Below are 19,825 nucleotides of genomic sequence, written 5' to 3' on the forward strand. Positions count from 1 at the left end.
GGAGCTTATAGGAACCTAGCTATCATATATATATATATATATATATATATATATATATATATATATATATATATATATATATATAAATATAAAATATCTATATCTATATCTATATCTATATATATATATTATGTATGTATGTATACACATGTGCATGCGTGTTCTATAAAAAACGAGTGCAGCTTGTAATCTTTATACTTGCCTGGGTTGGTTGTTAAATTTCTATCGTGCCAGTACTGATCTATAGAAAAAATAACTAACTACCAAGAAAATAAGGGTTTGGAATATTCTTTGCGAGAATTGTGGTGTACTCGCATTGTGAGTTAAGATTTGCTTGGAGTTATTAGATAGTCCTTAATATCTCATTACATCTACTTTAGTTATATCAAGCATTATAATCTAAAAAAATAGAAAGGAGAAAGGAAATCATACTTAAGAATATATACCCAGACTCTTTTAGGAGAGATACCAGAACATAATAATGATACAATTATTACATTGCTAGTAATTATGTATAAAATAATGATAATTATTTAAATACCAAAAATTATTCTTTATTGAGATACCAAAGTTAATTTTTTCATTATATTTTTAAGTCTATTCTAAGCATAATTATAACTAGTGAGCCTTATATTAACTAGGTGGCGTGCTATTGAAATTCGGCATACAATTTGAGTAGGTTAGATAGACTTGTTTAAAACTACCTATTCACCAAAAGCATGAACCAAAAAGCATTATTCTAAATATACCTATAAAGTAGTCTGCAAAAAGTAAGATGTTTGGTGTAAGCTTATTATGATTGGAAAATAAAATTCACTAATATTAGTATCATTAGTTTTTCTGCTTCATTTTGATTAATAGTAAAATTGTTCTATTATGACTTAGAGATCATGAGTTCGAAATATAAAAACAAACTCTTTGTGGGCGAGAGTAAAGCTGTAGATATCTGATCATCCTCGGACTCCATAATGGTTGATTCTTGTATACTAGGATGTTCTTTTAAAGTCCGTCCGATTCCAAGCTTGGATAAAGGAGGGTTGCGATAAATTGATGACTAGCATAGAACTACAGCTACATCTGATAAACATGAATCTTATGCTTGGACAAGAGATGCAATAGAAAAATAAGCAAAATTTTGATTGGTTCATTTTGGGAGAAGAGTAGGTTAAACATGGGCCAAGTTCGAGTTATCCTCGCCTTCAACCAAATTCTTTCTAGCTAAGCATCATATAGGTCTAACTTGACATAGACTAAGATTGGTTCATTAATATCTTTTGTGACAGCATAAGATCACATCATGTCAGCTTGTTGACTCAGAGGATCCAACTGAAAATTTTTATAGAGGGGAGAGCGTGAGTGAGAATATCTCAAATTAGAGGCGTGAAACTGTAATTTTGTTTTGTCTTTATAATTTGGGGTCTTGGACGGATTTCCGCTGCAAAGCAACAAACATCTTCAACTGGGACGTGGACGGGAAACACCACGCTCTACGTGTTATTCTTCAAAGTTCGTGTTCATCGTAATCATACAATAAGCGAATCTCGAAGTATTACGTGTAGCAAGGCTTTCTTCAGCACAATAAAAATTCCGCTCCGCTAACCTAAGCGGGCCCCTCGTATACGGTCGTCATAAATTCCCATCGGCGTGAAAGCGCCGCGGTCACACAAAAGACACGGATGCTGCTACGTTTACCCAACAATCTCCCCCAGAAATACAAACCCGATTTTTTTACCCAACCCCATAGGTAGGTGATTTATTTAGTGCCACAATACCAATTTTACCCCTCATGGTTCAAATAAAAACCGTAAGTCAGAATAAGTTAGGGGGGTTTAGGGGAGACGTGGCGATTTCCAGAAAGTTAAAAGAATGCGAGACGCCGGTATTTTTATCCCCCGACATCCAGCGTTGCCGATATCATTTTTAGGGCGTTCCTCCGACAAAGAAAAGCTCCTCGCGCTCTCTTTCCCGTCTCACCGATATCGATCCGCCGCCGTCGCTTCTATTTTTCCTTGTCTAGGGTTAGGCTTGGGGTTAGGGTTAGGGTTTGGGGGGAGGGATGGGGAAGCCGGAGCTGGTGCTCTTCAGCTCGATGACGAAGCAGAAGGAGGTGTTCAAGCCGCTGGTGGAGGGGAAGGTATCGATGTACGTCTGCGGTGTCACCCCCTACGATTTCAGCCATATTGGTCATGCCCGCGCCTACGTCGCCTTCGACGTCCTCTACAGGTCTATCTCTCAGTCTCAATCTTGTTCTCGTTCTTTTGATTGCATTGCATTTGGATTCGGATTTATTGAGTTTGATTGTTATGGTGGGTAATTTTAAATTTCTGGAACTTAGAAGAGGGGGTTTTGATGGTTGGGAGTGATGAGTCGATGACAGTGGGATAAACAATTCTTGTAGATTTAGATCCAAGTTGCTAGTGCGTTGCGAGTCATAGATGTGGGAGGATTATATGAATTGTGTTTAAATTATCGATCTTTGTAATAGACTTGGTCTCCATGTAGTTAAGGAAAAATTCATCTTTGAGTAGTTCAACAATTTTGGTCCAGATGTAAATGATGATAGATTGGAACTGTGAGTATCTTTACAATATTTCGTAAATATGGTAATATTATAAGATTTTGGTGCTTGTTGTGTTCCTCCTATACCTTCTTTTTGAATCAACCATGTGCCAGAAGATGAGAGCTCATGTTGATTCACTAGACAAATAAGTGCATGATTTGAATGCTTGTTTTCTATGTTAAACTTGATGCATTTTGGTACTGTGATCGAACAGTCCATAATGGGAACACTCTTTGTTCCAGTCTTCTGTCATGCTCTAGCTTTGTTTTAATGCGATTCCTTTTTTCATCAAGGTGAACTCATCAGCTGATGATCCTTATATTCTTACCACAACCTCTGTATTGCATCTCACCACTACATGTGAAGAACAGGGGCTCTTATTCCTTTATATGGTAAAAGTATGCCTGCTAGCAAAATGCAGTAGTAATTCATTTTAATCACTATTTGAAGGTTAATATGGGAAACATAATATTTAATAATAAATTTTCTCTCTTGTTGAATCTTGAGTAAATTGAATATCAACTCAAGAAAAAAAAATTCTCAATTTGGGCATCTGTACTTCTGCTGTAGTTAATTTGTGCATCTTAAAGGAGGCATTTGAGAACTTCTTATCAATCTTATGGAAGAATTAATGCCAGAGAAGAGAACAAGAATATACTGGAGAGAAATAGGTTCTTATCATATACTCTGGATGCATATGGAGATAAAAAGAACTAAAGTGTAACTTCCAAAAAGAATTCTTCCTAAATCCTTAAATTGTTGCGGAATTTAAATTTAATCCCTATATGGAAGCAACCAAAGTAGCTTACTAGGATTTTGAGTGCAACATAGCAAGGGAGTATAAGGAGAAGAAGAAAATAAAAAAGTAGAAGACGAATGAAAGAAAATGAAGCACAATATCCGTACTTGGTTACCATGCTTTGTGTTCCCCTCATTCTTTTTCCTAAGCTAACTGTTACAGGGTGCTTGAAAAACAAAATACCTCCCATGGTGGCCTGCTCACTTGTTATATTTAAGTCAGATGAATGGGCTGAAGACATGGCCCATATTGAGGTGAATAGCGTACTGCATATAAACAGGCCAAGTTACTGTAAATACATATAATGCAGTTTGGGATATTGATCCAGTCCAGCAGTTTCAAAATCCATCAACATTATGTTCTCATTGCTAAATTTGATTATCTACCCATCATAATCTAATTTTTATTCTCTTAAACTTTCTGAATTGTTGGTAGGTTCAAGAGAAGCTATTTTCACTTCATGTGATGCTACTTCCTGCAAGTTGTAGCCATATACTAGTTTGCCCATGATCCTATGATATTCTTGTTGGTGATGGCCATTAGATCTCAGATATTCAGATCAGGGAATTGATACTGATTAGTGTTATGCTCTCTGGCACATATAATTAATCTGAGCTGCCCAACTTGTTATTTTGCTTTTAGACTCTGTGCATAAAGGTAATATAGGATCGTTCTGAGTTGCTAATCTTGTTAAGCATATAAATACTTCTTTGTTTTCGTTAACTGTGTAATTTTGATTTTCTGTATTTTAAGGTTCTATCTGGAACTATGTTGATAATTTGAAGTTAAAAAACATTATTTTACATGCATTTGATGCATCTTGTAGCAAGATGTGGGCATGCAGTCATGTAAATCATTGCCCTTTATCATATAGTATCTTGCTAGTGGTGGCTATTGAGTCTCGTTATTCAATTTAGGGAAGTGCTTCTCATTGATATTATGTTTTCTGATGTACATGGCTATTCTAAGATGCTCAACTTGCTATTTTACTATTGAGAATATTTGTGTGAATTTTATTCATATATGTATTGTTTAGTGACTCTTATATTGCTAATCACCTGGGAGCAGGTATCTGAAGCATTTGGGATATGAAGTTAAATATGTGCGGAACTTCACCGACATTGATGACAAGGTCAGGAAATCTTTACATAATTATTGTTTTCAGAGTATAATTTTTGGTACACTGTTGAGAAACTATGAGACTACATAGTGTTGTATGATATAATTGCATCCATCAAATTCACCTCATCTATGCTATTTACCTGAGTTTCTTAACCTGTACAGCACTTTCTGGTCTTAGAAAGGTCAATTAGTGATTGACTTGTGATGGACATTAGGAATTTCCACTATTGAACTTACTAATATACTTCCAAGCGAGCATAGGTGTAGGTGATTGTGTTATATGCTATATATGTCTTTGTTTATACTATCTATTCAAGCTTCTGGTTGATAATGCTGGTTGGTTTAGGGTTTGAGCTGAAATATAATGACCGCAGCATTGTGGCCCGGAAGAAACAAAATTGCTGTTGCAATAATTTACAAGGGCTTCTGGAATAACACATTTAAATTGAACTTTTCTTTTTCCAAGGGGGTGGGGAGCAGGGAGCATATGGGCTTGGATCTCATAATGCAATGGCAGGGCTAGATAGCTAATAGGACATGATTAGCTTCTTTTTTTTTTACAATAAATCCTTTTTACATTTGGCGTTTAATTATCAGCCCATTTGCAATAAGCTGGATCAAGCACAATTATTGATTTGTCAAGTAAAAAAATATGTGCTCCAAATTTGATGCACATGTTTACTGATTATGCTGAATCAGATGCATGGGCAGACTCATCATTTAACCGACAAGTTATGATCAGGATTTGACACAACGAAAAAAAGTCACAAGTCAAATAAGTTGATTGTACCTCTGCTGCTCTGCATATATTTATATTTTTATTTATTTATTTATTTATTTTGCTAAGGCAGGTAATTCACACTCTTCGAGTGCAATGTGCTGTGGACGGATTGTTCACTTGCCCCGAGGGCATTCTGGGATATGTTACTTTTTAATTTCTTTGGTTGTATTCATACTAGAACAGTGTGAATTACCCATGTTAGCAAAAAAAAAGGAAAATTAAGTAATCTTAATAATAAATATACATGATGCTATTTCCATCCTGCTTATAGGATTCATATCTTAGTCTCACAGGCTCCACTCATAAATTTTTTTTTTTTATGCATTTATTTATATGTTCACTATAATAGTTTTCTGTTGGTCCAAAAATAGGGGTGCAAACGAGCCAAACCTGGCCGATTATCAAGCTGCTTGTGCTTGGCTTGGTGCTTTAAATAGATGCTCAAACTCGGCTCGAGCTCGAGCTGAGCTCGGGCTGTTCAAGCTTGGTTTGTATAAGCTCTGAGCCGATCTTTACCTTGTTTCTTCAAGCTGGCCTTTTTTAGGCTCGGCTCGTTTCTGACCAACCTCTGGAAACTGTTTGAGCTCAGCTGAGCTATTAGCAAGCTGATCTCGAGGTGCTCATGAGCAACTCAGATCATTTACAGCCCTATCCAAAAAGTTCAACATAACAATCTATTTGATTGAAAAAAGGGCATACATTGATTAGCAAAGGTAGCAAACTGCATCTAAATGACAATCATTAATTCAAATGGATGGGAGACACAATGCAAGATGCATGATAACCTTGACTCACTAAAGGACCATGCTTATAGATAAATGCTGTTGCTACATTGGAAGGGAGGGATGACTTCCTTAACACGTTAGCACAAAATTCAGACTTACTAGGATGCATGAGGAATATATTGATCTTTAGTCTTTACCTTCAATCATTTAGGTCAATTATAACTGAGTGCAATCTGGGTAATAGAAAACAAGTTTATGTCTAAGCCATAAACATGAAATGGTGATGAATTGGATAATGAAGAAGTGATACGGTATCAAGAAAAGGATATAGTTATTTCCAAATGCTAGTCTTCAGTCTTCCCTTGCAAAAGAGCAAAAAGATAAGATAATTTAGCATATTGACCATGCGGTTGATAGCACCACCATCGCAAATCCACTATTAGGCTATTTGGAACCCTGTAGTAGAAGTTGCACTGCAGGTTAAATTGCATCACGGCCCATCTCATCTGTTTGGAATCTAGTAGTTCAATTACTTGCTGTTGGCCAGGCTATTCTCGGGTTGTAACTGAGGCCCAGTTTTCTGCAGCTTGACCGCAGCCAGCAGCCAAATTGGCTGCAGGTTGACCTACAGCTGCTTGAATCATGCTGAGTGGTGTTGATAGAAATACACCCTGATCGCATCGTGTAAGCTCCCATTTTGAGAGGGGTTTCTAAGCACTTCCATCACCTCCTCCTTCTCTATTTTTTCTCACTCTCCAAAGTCCAAACAAAACCTCCTCCTTCCCTATCTTCTTTCACTCTCCAAACCCTAACTCCTTACCCTCCCTCTCTCTCTCACACACATGGAAAAAAATCCTCTCAGCTGCCTAAAATCCTTCCTCTCCTTCAAAGCATCAACCATCCTTGAAGCCAAAGGTTTGGCATTCAAAGCCCAGATCATCACTGGGAGAATGGCCGTCGGTAACCATCCTCTGGAAGCTGAGGCACGACCTGCCAAGGGAGCCAATGGCGTTAGAAGACTTTGTCTAGGACTGGCTCAAGTGGACCTTCACCTCGATCCGGCGGTGGAGAATTTCCACTGGTAGGATCTCTGATGTATCTGGCATCTCATCTGGCCTTACATCTAATTCCTTGCATCTCAGGTAGATCACCAATTCTAGCCCTAAGCCATCTCTAGCCCTGGCTTGAACTATTAATTGTATTATATCTCATATATTGGATCTGTTGACCTGACTTGGATGATTTGCTGAAGATCAATTTTAGGATTTTTAACTTGAACTATTGATTCCCATTATCAGTTCATTTAGGTAGACTTGATGACAATCATGTTTTGTCAACAGTGATGATCAGCCTTTGTAAAAATAAGGATTGAAAGAGGAAGGGGCTTTCATATGCTGAGTAGAATTATATTACAGCAGAGCATGCCTAGTTACTTGATCGCATTTTTTATGTGAATATAATTGATGATTACTGAAGAAGATCTCTGGAGAAAGAATGCATGAGACTCTGGATTTTTCAAGGATTTGCTGTTCTGATCATTGTTTTTCTGTTGATTGTAGCTGTATGTTATCTTGCAGACTTTACGAGTCATATGACAGTTCTGAGATTACCTTCATACTTAATCCTGACTTGATAATTATCTACGTGACATGATTTATTGGATCCTATTTGATTTATCATCGGGTTGTTTTCAGAGGGAAAGGGAATCAGAGTTGGTTATGTTTTATGCGACTTGTCCTTTTCTCAACTAGTCATACATTGTTGCCAGTCAGTGGTTATTCAGGGAGGGTCTGAGAAATGCACATCACATGACGATCTCTATTTTAGGTCCATTGATCAATGTGGAGCAAACTGACTTATATAGTTTGAGCTACACACTGTTATGTTAATCTTAGATTTAATGACGATTGCCACTTCTGATACTAATCAAATATTTAGTTTACTTAATTCGTGCAGAGATTTTAGCAAGGACAGCCACTTCCCCTGGATATCTAATTCTTGGTGTGCTTGAGTCTTGCTGGGTTGCACATGCATTTGCTGGATTTAATGTCCTCATCAATACAGATTTAAAGCATTAAAGTTTTGGAGGGGTGGATGAGGAAAGTGTTATGTTTTCTGAGTCAGAATCTGGCCCCCAACACAGTCCTGATCTTATAAAAGAGAGGATAGGATTAACATGGGTTTGCTGGTCAGAAAAAACACTAACATCCATTTAACTAGAATTGGCCACATTAGTCAATTACTTAGGAAGAGAGGGAAATTTAAATGGTACAAACAAATAGGCTTATACTTTCCCTAAAGACTTCTCGAAGCTTGCATTTCTCCACCAATCTTTGATGAGATCATGAAGTTGGGGTGATGAATTTTCAAATGCATTACTAGATGAAGCCTATGATGCACATGGATTTGCTGGATTTAATGTCCTCATCAATTCAGATTTAAAGCATTAAAGTTTTGGAGGGGTGGATGAGGTAAGTGTTCTGTTTTCTGTTTCAGAAATCTGGCCCCCAACACAGTCCTGATCTTATAAAAGAGAGGACAGGATTAACATGGGTTTGCTGGTCAGAAAAAAACACTAACATCCATTTAATTTGAATTGGCCACATTAGTCAATTACTTAGGAAGAGAGGGAAATTCAAATGGTACAAACAAATAGGCTTATACTTTCCCTATAGACTTCTCGAAGCTTGCATTTCTCCACCAATGGAGGTGGCATTTCTTGGGTGGCCTTGACTTTTGCAGGGTCGACCTCTTTACATCTTTGACTCACGAAAAACCCTTAAAGTTTTCCTGATGTGACACCAAAGGCGCATTTTTGGGGATTAAGCTGTTTATGGTTATATATTTGACGAAGGGGGATTAGGGGCCAAGGAGGCTTCATTCACCATCTATCAGCTGGGAACCGGGTTTCGGGGATGAAGCGGCTAGTTCAGGGCTCCATTTGCTAGCTTCACGGATAATTTTATTACAGAAAAAGGCCTCCTTCCCGGCCCGGAAGATCGCTTCGCTTCTGGCGACTAGCTTCTACCGCTTCAATCAATGGCTAAAGCTACCGCACTGACAGGATATACAGAGTAAGGGACTATCCATAGACTAAGGAATCTATAGGGTATGTATGTTTACCCGAATGCTTTAGCTTTGGCAACGAATCTCGGGCCAAGTACAGGAGGCCATTGCCTTTTTCCAGTCCAACGTATCCCGATGCGAACAATCAGTCGAAGGAGTGGAGCGCGGGCGCACTCACTCTAACGGCGTACCTTTCCGAAGTTTCATCGGCATTGGTACCGCCACATCTTGGTGGCCTATAGTCCTGAGGGCATACTACCGCTGCCCTTTGAGCGCATCGTCAATGAAAGGGTCCTCGCGTTGGACTTAGTTGGAAAGGTAGGTGTTCGGCATGTCCCTTGCTCGCGAACTTCTTTAGTAGGGCGGGTAGCTTTGGAGATCCCATAACAGAAGAGAGATTCCAAAAGAGAGATTCGCTGCTAACAAGGGAAATGATACTTTGTTCATACAGAAATCGTTTCACTGATTGCTAACTTTGCTAACTTCCCCTTCTCCACTCGTATCTTGTTCGTTCTGGAAACACGTCTTCCTATTCCATCTTTTCTCGAATCTCCCTTAACGGAAGAAATAGAAGCTCGAGAAGGAATACCAAAAAAAACATAGAAAACTCGCTGAGATTGACGATTCTCTCTGTGTTGCATCCATGGCGCTTAATGGTTACAACATTGGCTGGCAAATTTGATGAGATCATGAAGTTGGGGTGACGAATTTCCAAATGCATTACTAGATGAAGCCTATGACTATCTTTTGGAGAATAATGCTCAGGCTAGGGGTTTTATGGCAAGAATGCTGGAGCTTCATAAAAAACTTTTAAGAATCATCCACATTCTTCCTACGGAGGTTTTAAGTTATTGTCTCTGGTCTTTATATTAGCATATGGATGTTTATGATGTTTTGTTGCACTTCTGTTGGTGTATTTTAAAAGATCAGCTTAGTACTTGGATGTGTCTATGAACATTTATCTATTTAGGTTATGGTGTTTTGTGATTGCATATGACAGTGGGCATGAACTTAAGAAATTTACGTTGTGTTAATTTTTGTAGTAGTTATTATTGGCTTATATTATGTTGTTATAAGTTGTCGCAGCTGTTGCTTTTATTGTGTTGTTATGAACATGCTAATTCCCTATATAATAAGCATATCGAGGATAGTTAGAGCTTATTTGTGGCAACGAATAAGCCATTAAAAATTATCAATGTTCAGTCATTGATGTTAACTAGATTTAATTATTATATGGTGATGTAACTATGGTTAAACATATGACTAAGTTCATGCTGGATCATTTTGATACTTGTTACTTCAATGTTTTGGTGTTTTGATACTTTGAATGATGGTCTGGTAATATGTAGTTTGTATCTTAAATATCTTGGTTTACTTGAAATTACAGATGGGACATTCTATATTAGTCAAACATGAAATTATCATGGCACAAAATTATACAAAATAAGTCAGTTAACTACAGTTGGTTGAAAGAATGTCTAAAAAAATATTGCATATCATTTGGGACTGGAGGCAAGCTCACCACCCAAGTTATGGGGTCACTGCATCTCCTGTTGTTGCATCCAATCAAGCAGATTCTTTCAACTTACAGCTCTCAATTGCAGCTATCCAAACAGAAAAACAGTAATTACAGGATCCACAGTTGCAACCTTCCAAACAGTATAAATTCAACTAACAATGCAACTCGATTATGTGCAACTCAGTTGCACTGTAACTTGAGCTACACTGCAATTTCATTTGCAGGATTCCAAACAGCACCTTTGATGGACTGGTACCAGTCAGTCAAATGATTGAAAGGGAAATTGTTGTACCTTCCCAACCTATAAGAGGATTTAAAGAGGAATTTGTATAGAAGACATGCTGCAGATGGCTGGTTAAATCAACAGAGTTATCAGTTTACTAGTTTATCGAGTTAAATGTTGCTAGAAACAGGCCATAATAAGTTATAAGGCACTTGATTTACCATATAGATCCTAAAACATTAAGTTACCATACCAAAGATAATAAAAACAGAAGAAGTATCTTGCTAACAGTTACATGTCCACTATAACAACATTTAGAATTCATGAGAACGAATAGGAGCTTTGCAACTAGTTTTGGTTCTTTCATTTCTGTCACTTGTCGAGGAAATAGAAACAAAAGCTGCTCTTTTAGCATGGAACAAGGACAACGTGTATTCAATCCTCACATTGCAACCAAGGGGCCATGGCCAAAGATGGGGCTTCTCAAAGCCAACATAGAGCTATGAATAATTTTTTTTTATTGTGATCTAATGATTAGAACAGTTCATTGATGTGATCCCCAATTGGAATTAGACGTTACAAAAGATTATAGAAAAGTAAATAGGTCTGAATTCTGCGGGCAAATTGAAGCCTGTCTTTTGATTGTTGGTAGAAAATGACCTCAGATCTGATTATCAGTCAGATATCTTCTGTTTAAAGGCAGATATTAGCATATAAGATAACAAAAAAAGGATTTGTAATGGGTCGCAAAGCAAAGTAGGAAGAAGAATAGAAGAAGGTAGGGGAGAAGGAAGAAAGCCCGTGACCAGTTCTAATCACGAAAATAGAATCCACATGTTCTGTTTTTTCCCTGCAGCAGACATAGTCCTGTGTTAAAAAATCAGGCAGCCCTCTTTCCTAACCCTACTAGGACTCTTTTAATAGGAAATAAAGTTATCCTGGACAACCTACTAAACATAGACATATTAGACTCTCTTAGCACTCATAGCCAATTAAAGGAAACTTGAAAAGTATGACCAAAACAGCGCTGGCTGCTGTTCAACACCCCTGCTAAAGCAGAAAATGACAACTAAAGGAAAATTGAAAAGTACAATAAAACTCCAGTAACTTGAAACATCAAATTTGATTGCATCATTCACGTACCTTAGTGGTTTCTAGTTTTGGATTGACTCCATACTTTGTGTTGGAAAGAGGTGTTGACTATGGGGAAACTAATTTCATCCTACGTGCCTTGTAACGAAGACATTTGACAGATTAAGCTGCTGATGCTGTGTTAGTCATTAATTGGCTAGCAAGAAGAGGAAGCAAATAAAAAAACTTGAGGGAAGTAGTGCTATTGTAAAAAACATATCTCAGTAATACTGTATACTGCCTTGGCTATGAAGCCTAAATACAAGATGCAATCTATCATGAATCTTAATATGCATATGATATGGAATCATATGGAATCCATAAATTGACCAGATCATTATTGGATTTGCACCCCTTATATATGAGTAAATCAGGTTTGGCTCCATCGATTGGATTTGATGTAACCCCAGTATCCATGAATATTGCATTATCAGCTTAGTTGTTGCAGAGGTTGTGAATTGAATGACTTGTCACTAGGTTAGATGAATCAGTCCATTAAACAGTTCAAATGATTGTGGTTAAGGACTTATGGGTGTTGGTTTTATCTCATTTGCTGGATTTGTGAGAAATAATACTGTCATCAGGCACAAAGTAGAAAAAACAGCTTCTAAATGCTGGGCCCTACTCCAAGTAGGAAGGAGAAATGAATATAGGGTAAAAGGTAAACTTTGTTGTGAGGGTATCAAACGTTCATCTGGTTCAGCTGTTGCAGTAATATTCCCTGTAACTGTTTTTAAATGCTTTATCCTTATGCAGTGGTAAATGTGAGTGGACCATCACTCATCACATGCACCAGCAATGGAAGAGCTTCAGAAATTTGCAGACTCCTTGCGATCACAAACATTTCTATGCATGATAACATTGAATTACATGTACTAAGACAATCAGAGCTGTAGCTGATGATCTAACCAGAAATTTGGTCTGGCTGGTTTCCTTTCAAATATAAATACTTTCATAGTTGATTTCTTGTTAAACGAACTTTGCGATCATAAGAAGCCATTTTAAAGTTTATCTGCACGCATTAAACAAACAATGAAAAATATTTTCTGAACTAATCAAGTTTTCATGATTAAAATTTTTATATATCTGAAGCTTATAAGCTGGAGCCATAGACCATGTTTTATTGGTGATTATAATTATATCCATAACAGTTAATTTTCACTTTGAAAAAAAACCAGTGTTATTTGCTGTTAAGAGAGGTATTCTGTCACTAGTGAGGATTCTGTTGTGATCCTTGGTGTTCTACCTTTTGTTTTGTTTTCCTTAATTTGTTCCCTATAATGCCTATAATATTCTCAGATAATTCATTTGACTTTTGTTTTCTAGCTCAAAGGTACTTGTCGGCAATTTTGCAGATTATCAAAAGAGCAAATGAAGCAGGGGAGGATCCGTTAGCTTTGAGTGGCCGGTTTTCCAAAGAATTCCTGAATGATATGGCTGAACTTCAGTGCCTGCCTCCAACCCATGAGCCACGTGTTTCTGATCACATTGACCACATTAAGGACATGATAACCAAGGTATTTTCTACTCTTTATAGCATGTCTCTGAAAACAGGCAATCTTTTGTTTGTGAATTTTAATTAAGATTGTTCAAGTTAGGGAAAAACCCAGAGGTTCAAGAAAAGTAATAGAAGTGAACAACTTTCAGAGCTCTCCCATTTTTGTTTCCATGAAATAGGCGCCTTTTTTAGGCTGCCCAACTAAATTTTGATATTGAACAAATCTGCAGAATGATCCTGTTAATAACCTCTACTATTTTGACATCGGAATGTTCAGAAGAGAGTAATGATGATGGAATGGTTGAAGGTTGGAAAAGCATTTAAGTGATGTAGATAAAATAAATCACTGTGCTTTAGCATGTTGGATTGTTAGCACTTATACACAGGGCAAACAAATGAGGGAATGGTCAAAGTTGGAGATTTGATTTTCTTCCTTCTAAAAGTTGCTAATGTATAGTATTGACAGAGGGGCATGTGATCCCAGAACAAATCCTGCACCAGTTTGCAGTCCTTGCTTTGGATGGTTTTGCACTTCTTGTTCTAGATGAACTAGCAATCCTGGACTGAAAGTGCTTGCTGATGGGTGGAATTTGATTTTGGTAAGAAAGCAATTACATGATCAGTGGAAAAATATATTGACTATTGTAAATAATATATTGTGTAAATTGACATCAAGTTCAATTTTGTTTGGCCCTCTCATATAATCAAGTTTGTGGAGATCAAGTGGGCTAAGAATAAAAAGAGTGCATCAGTTGAAGCCAATCTCATTCTTAGGATATTGGAAGTCAAAACCATGAAATTTTGCTGCAGCAGCGGACTTACTGCACAAAAGAATCAAAACGTTGGATGCATACTGAGATGTCACATCATGAGGAAAATTTGGCTGATGATTGTAAAATTGAGGATCATGGAAAGGGGTGGATGGCATAACCTTAGTGAGCATCACATGATTAACCTGTGAGCTGCATCTTTCCTTCTGGAGCTGGAATAACTATTTTCAACTTAGGTCATAGATGCAGCTTCCTCAGTTTTGAGGAGTGTGGTATCTTATGATATATTCTGTCAGAGGCAGGGATAGGTTCAAGAATTGTATATTTTGAGAAAAGTTCTGTGATAAACAATGTGCACATGAATATGGAATTGACTCTGCAGGAATTGAAGTTTCACTGGAACATTGAACAGGAAACATTATTTTGAATGAAAAGTATGATGTGGTACACAGAATTGTAGTTTCCAGGTTGCAACTGGAATCAGTCCGTCAATGATTATATATCCTTCTTTAGACTAGTCCACCAAGTTTGTTAGTTCTTGATTTTGCTCTCCCCGGCTATGCCTGAGAAGTAAATTCTGCAAATCTAGCAGCTCACAGATGATTGTATGTGGTGAAGGAAGCACTACAGATAGGTCAAGGGAGTTCATTATATTGGTCAATCGACCTTCTTTGTTCAATTAATGTTTTTATGCTATTATTGAGTGAGAGCTCATTAAGTGTTTCTTCTCTAATATTCCAGGACCTTACGGTCATCACAATTCTGTGTTAAACTAATTTATTATGCATGTGGGGAAGTTTTTATTTCAGATATTTGCTAATGAATTCTTTACTCGTCATAAATGATGATTCATGGATTTTATCCTTTTCAGGTTAGGTAAAAGAATCACTGTTCCTCTTTTATCTGCATAATCTTCTCCTTGGTTATACCTACCGTCACTCACTCTTGTTTTTATACTCAGGACTACTTCTCTAGAGCTGAAGTCTGTATCTTACACCTATATGATTCAAAACATAGATGATGCTTAAATGGTTTTCCTGATTGTGTGTGTATCTTTCACTTCTTTATTTAACTCTTTCAGGCATATATCTTTTGTTTCTAATGATTTATATTTACTGACAGATAATCGATAATGGCCATGCCTATACTTTAGATGGCGATGTTTACTTCTCTGTTGATAGTTTCCCTGATTATTGTCGTCTATCTGGACGGAAGTTGGATGATAACCGTGCGGGTGGAGGGGGGCGGGTTTCTGTTGATTTAAGAAAACGAAATCCAGCGGACTTTGCATTGTGGAAGGTGGGCGATACCTGATTAACTTTTCTTGCATATCCTTGATAGTAGTCTATATTTACTTTTATTCTATTTTTTTCTGTTTTATTTTTTTCAGTCTGCTAAACCTGGTGAGCCAAGTTGGGAGAGTCCTTGGGGCCCAGGAAGACCAGGATGGCATATTGAATGCAGTGCCATGAGTTCTCATTATCTAAGTCATGCATTTGATATTCATGGTGGAGGGAAGGATTTGATATTTCCTCATCATGAAAATGAACTTGCACAGAGCCGAGCCGCTAATTCAGAAAGCAATGTGAACTACTGGATGCATAATGGCTTTGTTAACAAGGATAATCAGAAAATGTCCAAGTCAGATGACAATTTTTTCACAATTCAAGATGTAAGGGGTGGGAAATATGCCATGGCTTCATTTCATCCTCATCTTCTACCAGCAATATTTTTTTTATGGTTTTGGCCTTTCATATATGGAAAATATCTTGTAACTGTATTTTGCATTGCAGATTATAGCAAAATATCATCCGTTGGCTTTGAGGTTCTTTTTGATGCGTACACATTATCGGGCTGATGTAAATTACTCAGACAGACAACTTGATACTGCATCAGATCGTGTTTTTTACATATTTCAGGTATGTGATATATTTAACAGTTTGATGCTTGTATACACTCAACTGTTTGCTGGCAAACTAGGGTCATACACTCTGCATAATTCTGGTAGATTATATAATCTCAAGGAACCTTTGATGTATGCACACAAAGCATATCTAACTTTGAGTGATTTGTTTGTAATGACATGTAGACTCTGCATGACTGTGCAATGGCTCTGTTGCCGTTTTGTGAGGAAAGCTTTCAGTGCCGAGTCCCGGATGAAACCCAAAAATTGATCAACAAGTTCCACGTCGACTTCTTGGCTTCAATGTCAGATGATTTGCATACAACTGCTGTCTTGGATGATTTGATGGATCCATTGAAGGCCATAAACAGTAGTGTGAAAGACTTGAAGAAGTCCAAGGTATAGTTTTCTTCATCTATTTTTCGCAATTATATTGCTATACCTAAATGAGTATGCTTGTGCCCAAAGAATTACCAGTTATCTGCCACTCATAGGCTAGAACTGACTTTAGTGTAGAAGAGCAGTCTTGCTGTTGGGGCTTTGCTTGGTTCAGCTAGCTTTTCTTACCTATAAATCTGATTTTGTACTTTGTGTAGGGGAAGAGGCAGCAACAGTTAATTCAGGGGCTGCGTGCATTGGAGGAGGAAGTTAAGGATGTTGTTAGTATCCTTGGTCTAATGCCTTCTTCCTTACCTGCTGAGGTAATCCAAGTGTGTAGACTGGAAATTGTTTCGCTCATTTAAGAAAGCTTTTTTTCAGTCCTCTGGGATTTTTGTTTCTTTTTTTTTTTGGCTTTCATGTTACACTCTATTCAATTTGCCAGGTTTTGAGGCAACTGAAAGAGAAGGCGCTTAAGAGAGCTGGACTGTTAGAGGAACAAGTTATGCAGCAGATTGAACAGAGGGCCTTAGCAAGGAAGAACAAGCAGTTTGAGATATCAGATGCAATCAGGAAAGAGCTCTATGCAAAGGGTATTGCTTTAATGGATGAGCCTCAAGGGACGGTATGGAGACCGTGCGAACCTCCAGAAATACAGCCAGAAGAACCTCCTGAAATACAGCTAGAAGAACATCCTGAAATCCAACAGAATGAGATTCACTAATACCTGATGATCGTCAGTCTTTTAAATGGCTAATCGTGGGATTCGGTATCAGTCATATGCTAAACTTATTTTTACATGTACAAGTAAAATATGTTCAATAGATTGCCTATTTTTGACCCAATGCGTCCTGTCAGGGGACTGTTAACCACTGGGAATTTGAAACATCCCATTCCGTTAAAATTGACGAGTACTGGAATGTTTTGGTTGAAAAGAAAATGGAAAAGATCAGTCACAGAAACTAATTAAATTCGATCACACTGTATATCAGTTCTTGCTTTGATTAGCCTGGCTGTTTTGCGGATGTCCGCACTGGTGCAGAAACCATCTAGTTCCCTATCAGCAAGGCATGCAAAATAACTTGGTTTCAGGATGAAACCATGTAGAAACCATTTTCTGTTTAAGATTTGTTTTTTTTGCCTCAATATTGTCTTCCAGTTATGTGTTTGTTTTTTGTCCATGAAAATCTGCTGCCCTCGCATGACCTTCCATGCTGAAAATTATGAAATCTTAACCTCAAACCACCGCATATTTTGGACCTTTTTGCCTGCTCGAAGCCCCTTGTTCTAGTGCTTGAGGGATCTGTGAGGCAAGCAAGAGGGTAGGCAGGGAATGAGCTCAGTGATTTGTTGTAAATATTTGTTGTTGAGGGCCCAAACTGTCTTGGTTTTTCTTTTTATGCTTGAGGAGAAAGGAAAGGAGAAGAGATCGTAGGTTTGCAGGTTTACGCAGTTGGCTGTGTCGACGGGAACGGGCTTTGCTTGGGGCACAGAATCGGATGCAAAAGTTTAACTTTATAAAAATTCCTGATTCATTTCACATTATATTTTGGCATTGAAAAGGAGTGCAAGAGGGCCAAACTGATTTAATTTTGAGCTGAATTTAAGCTGCTTACGTGCAGCTCATTTAAGAGATTTGGCAAAGATTAGCGTTTCGTTTATATATTTTGAGGTATATGCCTTATCTTAGTCTTGAAGTCAGAATATATGCTATTTATATAAATTGTATTAAATTTATGAGAATAAATATAAAAATATTTTTGTATAAAATGGCAACTAAAATAATGTATGGCTGGCAAAATATTCTTGCATTTGAGGAAAATAAAAAATGACATTAGGATTGGACTATAAAAAACAAAATTTTGATAAAATAAAAACTAGAAATAAAGATTGAACTATTGGGAAATAAAAATATTTTCAAACAGAAGTGAAAGAATAAATTACTATTATTCTACTAATTCAAAATATAATTTGAAAGTAAATGAAGACTTTGAATATAAGCCAGCATTATATTGTCATGAAAAGTCAGTGCTAATTTGTAAATTGAGATATGATAGAAATAAAAATAATTGATAAATATAATATCATAATCATGAAGGCTCCGAACAGTAGTTAAAATGATAACTAATTAATAAAATAATATAGGTTGGATTTAACAGGGAAACTTTCTACCAATAAAAATGAAGATGTACAAAAAATAAAATAGGAAATTTCGATATTCAGCCCCTACCAGACATGTCTAATCCAATGCTAGAGTAAGGACCTATGAGTTAAATATAGATCTAAATTAAGATTCGGTCATCAATTTGAACTTCTTCTAGTTGCATTTGAAAGGAGCGAATTTGATGCATGCAGAATTAGTTAGAAGGTCTGAAGCTAGTTTGATCACGGCCTAGAACATACCTGAAAGTAGAATGGACATAATCTAAAGCCACTAAATGATGGTCCTAGTACAAGTCTACATCTTGGTTCAAAACTTGTTTGGGTCTTATCTTGGTCAAGCTAGATATAGACTTTTTGAAAGATGCACAAGTAAATATGCAATTTGAAATAATTAATATACAGAAAGCTCATGAAAGTTTCACGTAAATCATAGTCAAGCCATGCCACTCTTATATTACATACCAATTGTCAATCTTTTTTAAGTTATAGGCCTTTTGATCTGACTTCCTTTATAGCCAAAATCACTACTTGAAAAATGTTTGATGCTGCTACTACTACTATTATCTCATACATTTTTTTCTTATATAATAAAATAAATTAGTTGATTTACTCTTGCTAGAAGATTATTGTAATCGACCAAGGCTGTACCCCCGCTGCATTGAGGAATCTAGATAGAATAATTGGTTGTCACCATTGTTCTAAAAATAATTGATGTCCTTGAAGCATAAGGTAATTGTCATAATTTTCTAGGTGTCGTCAGTTCAGCGATGACACACCTAGCTATGGCAGATGCTAGATGTACAAGTTTTATCTCGAAACTTGAATCTATGTACTAATTAATTCAAAGATGTTCGTGACACCTAGAAAAATTATATGTCATCCTCCGAACTCACAGCGTAACCGGCGTTATATATCTGCAGGACGAACTATACAAGTATATAAGGCTACTGATCAAATTATAATAATTTTTGGATCCTCAAAATCAATTTAATCAAGATCTAAACAAATTATTCTCATAACCAATTGTCTCAAAGTAACATAAGTTAAAATATGCTAACTAATTATCATTATTCAAATCCAATAAAAAAATGTTCAAACTAACTAAACTAAACTAGAAATTCAAATAATCACATATATCTCTAGAAGATCTAGCACATTCTTTCAAGTCCCAAGCAATTTTAATTCAG

General features: G+C 36.9%; 1 protein-coding gene across 1 annotated transcript; it reads left to right on the forward strand.

The window, feature by feature from the left end:
- Positions 1-1,825: 1,825 nt before the first annotated feature.
- Positions 1,826-17,482, forward strand: LOC103708244 (cysteine--tRNA ligase, chloroplastic/mitochondrial-like). The gene is made up of 9 exons (XM_008793069.4): positions 1,826-2,223; positions 4,428-4,491; positions 13,282-13,443; positions 15,317-15,493; positions 15,585-15,866; positions 15,988-16,113; positions 16,284-16,496; positions 16,694-16,798; positions 16,921-17,482. The coding sequence occupies exons 1-9, from the start codon at positions 2,057-2,059 to the stop codon at positions 17,197-17,199; spliced, it is 1,575 nt and encodes a 524-aa protein (XP_008791291.1). The 5' UTR covers positions 1,826-2,056; the 3' UTR covers positions 17,200-17,482.
- The last annotated feature ends 2,343 nt before the right edge of the window (positions 17,483-19,825 follow it).

Source organism: Phoenix dactylifera, chromosome 17 (genome assembly GCF_009389715.1).
Source record: "Phoenix dactylifera cultivar Barhee BC4 chromosome 17, palm_55x_up_171113_PBpolish2nd_filt_p, whole genome shotgun sequence".
Taxonomy (NCBI): Eukaryota; Viridiplantae; Streptophyta; class Magnoliopsida; order Arecales; family Arecaceae; genus Phoenix; species Phoenix dactylifera.

What these genes read in the sequence shown, in the direction of transcription:
- LOC103708244 (XM_008793069.4), top strand. Translation starts at nt 2,057, where the DNA reads ATGGGGAAGCCGGAGCTGGTGCTCTTCAGCTCGATGACGAAGCAGAAG. An exon ending in GTGTTTTTTACATATTTCAG is followed by an intron (nt 16,114 to 16,283) that starts GTATGTGATATA and finishes AATGACATGTAG; the next exon opens with ACTCTGCATGACTGTGCAAT. An exon ending in AAGACTTGAAGAAGTCCAAG is followed by an intron (nt 16,497 to 16,693) that starts GTATAGTTTTCT and finishes TACTTTGTGTAG; the next exon opens with GGGAAGAGGCAGCAACAGTT.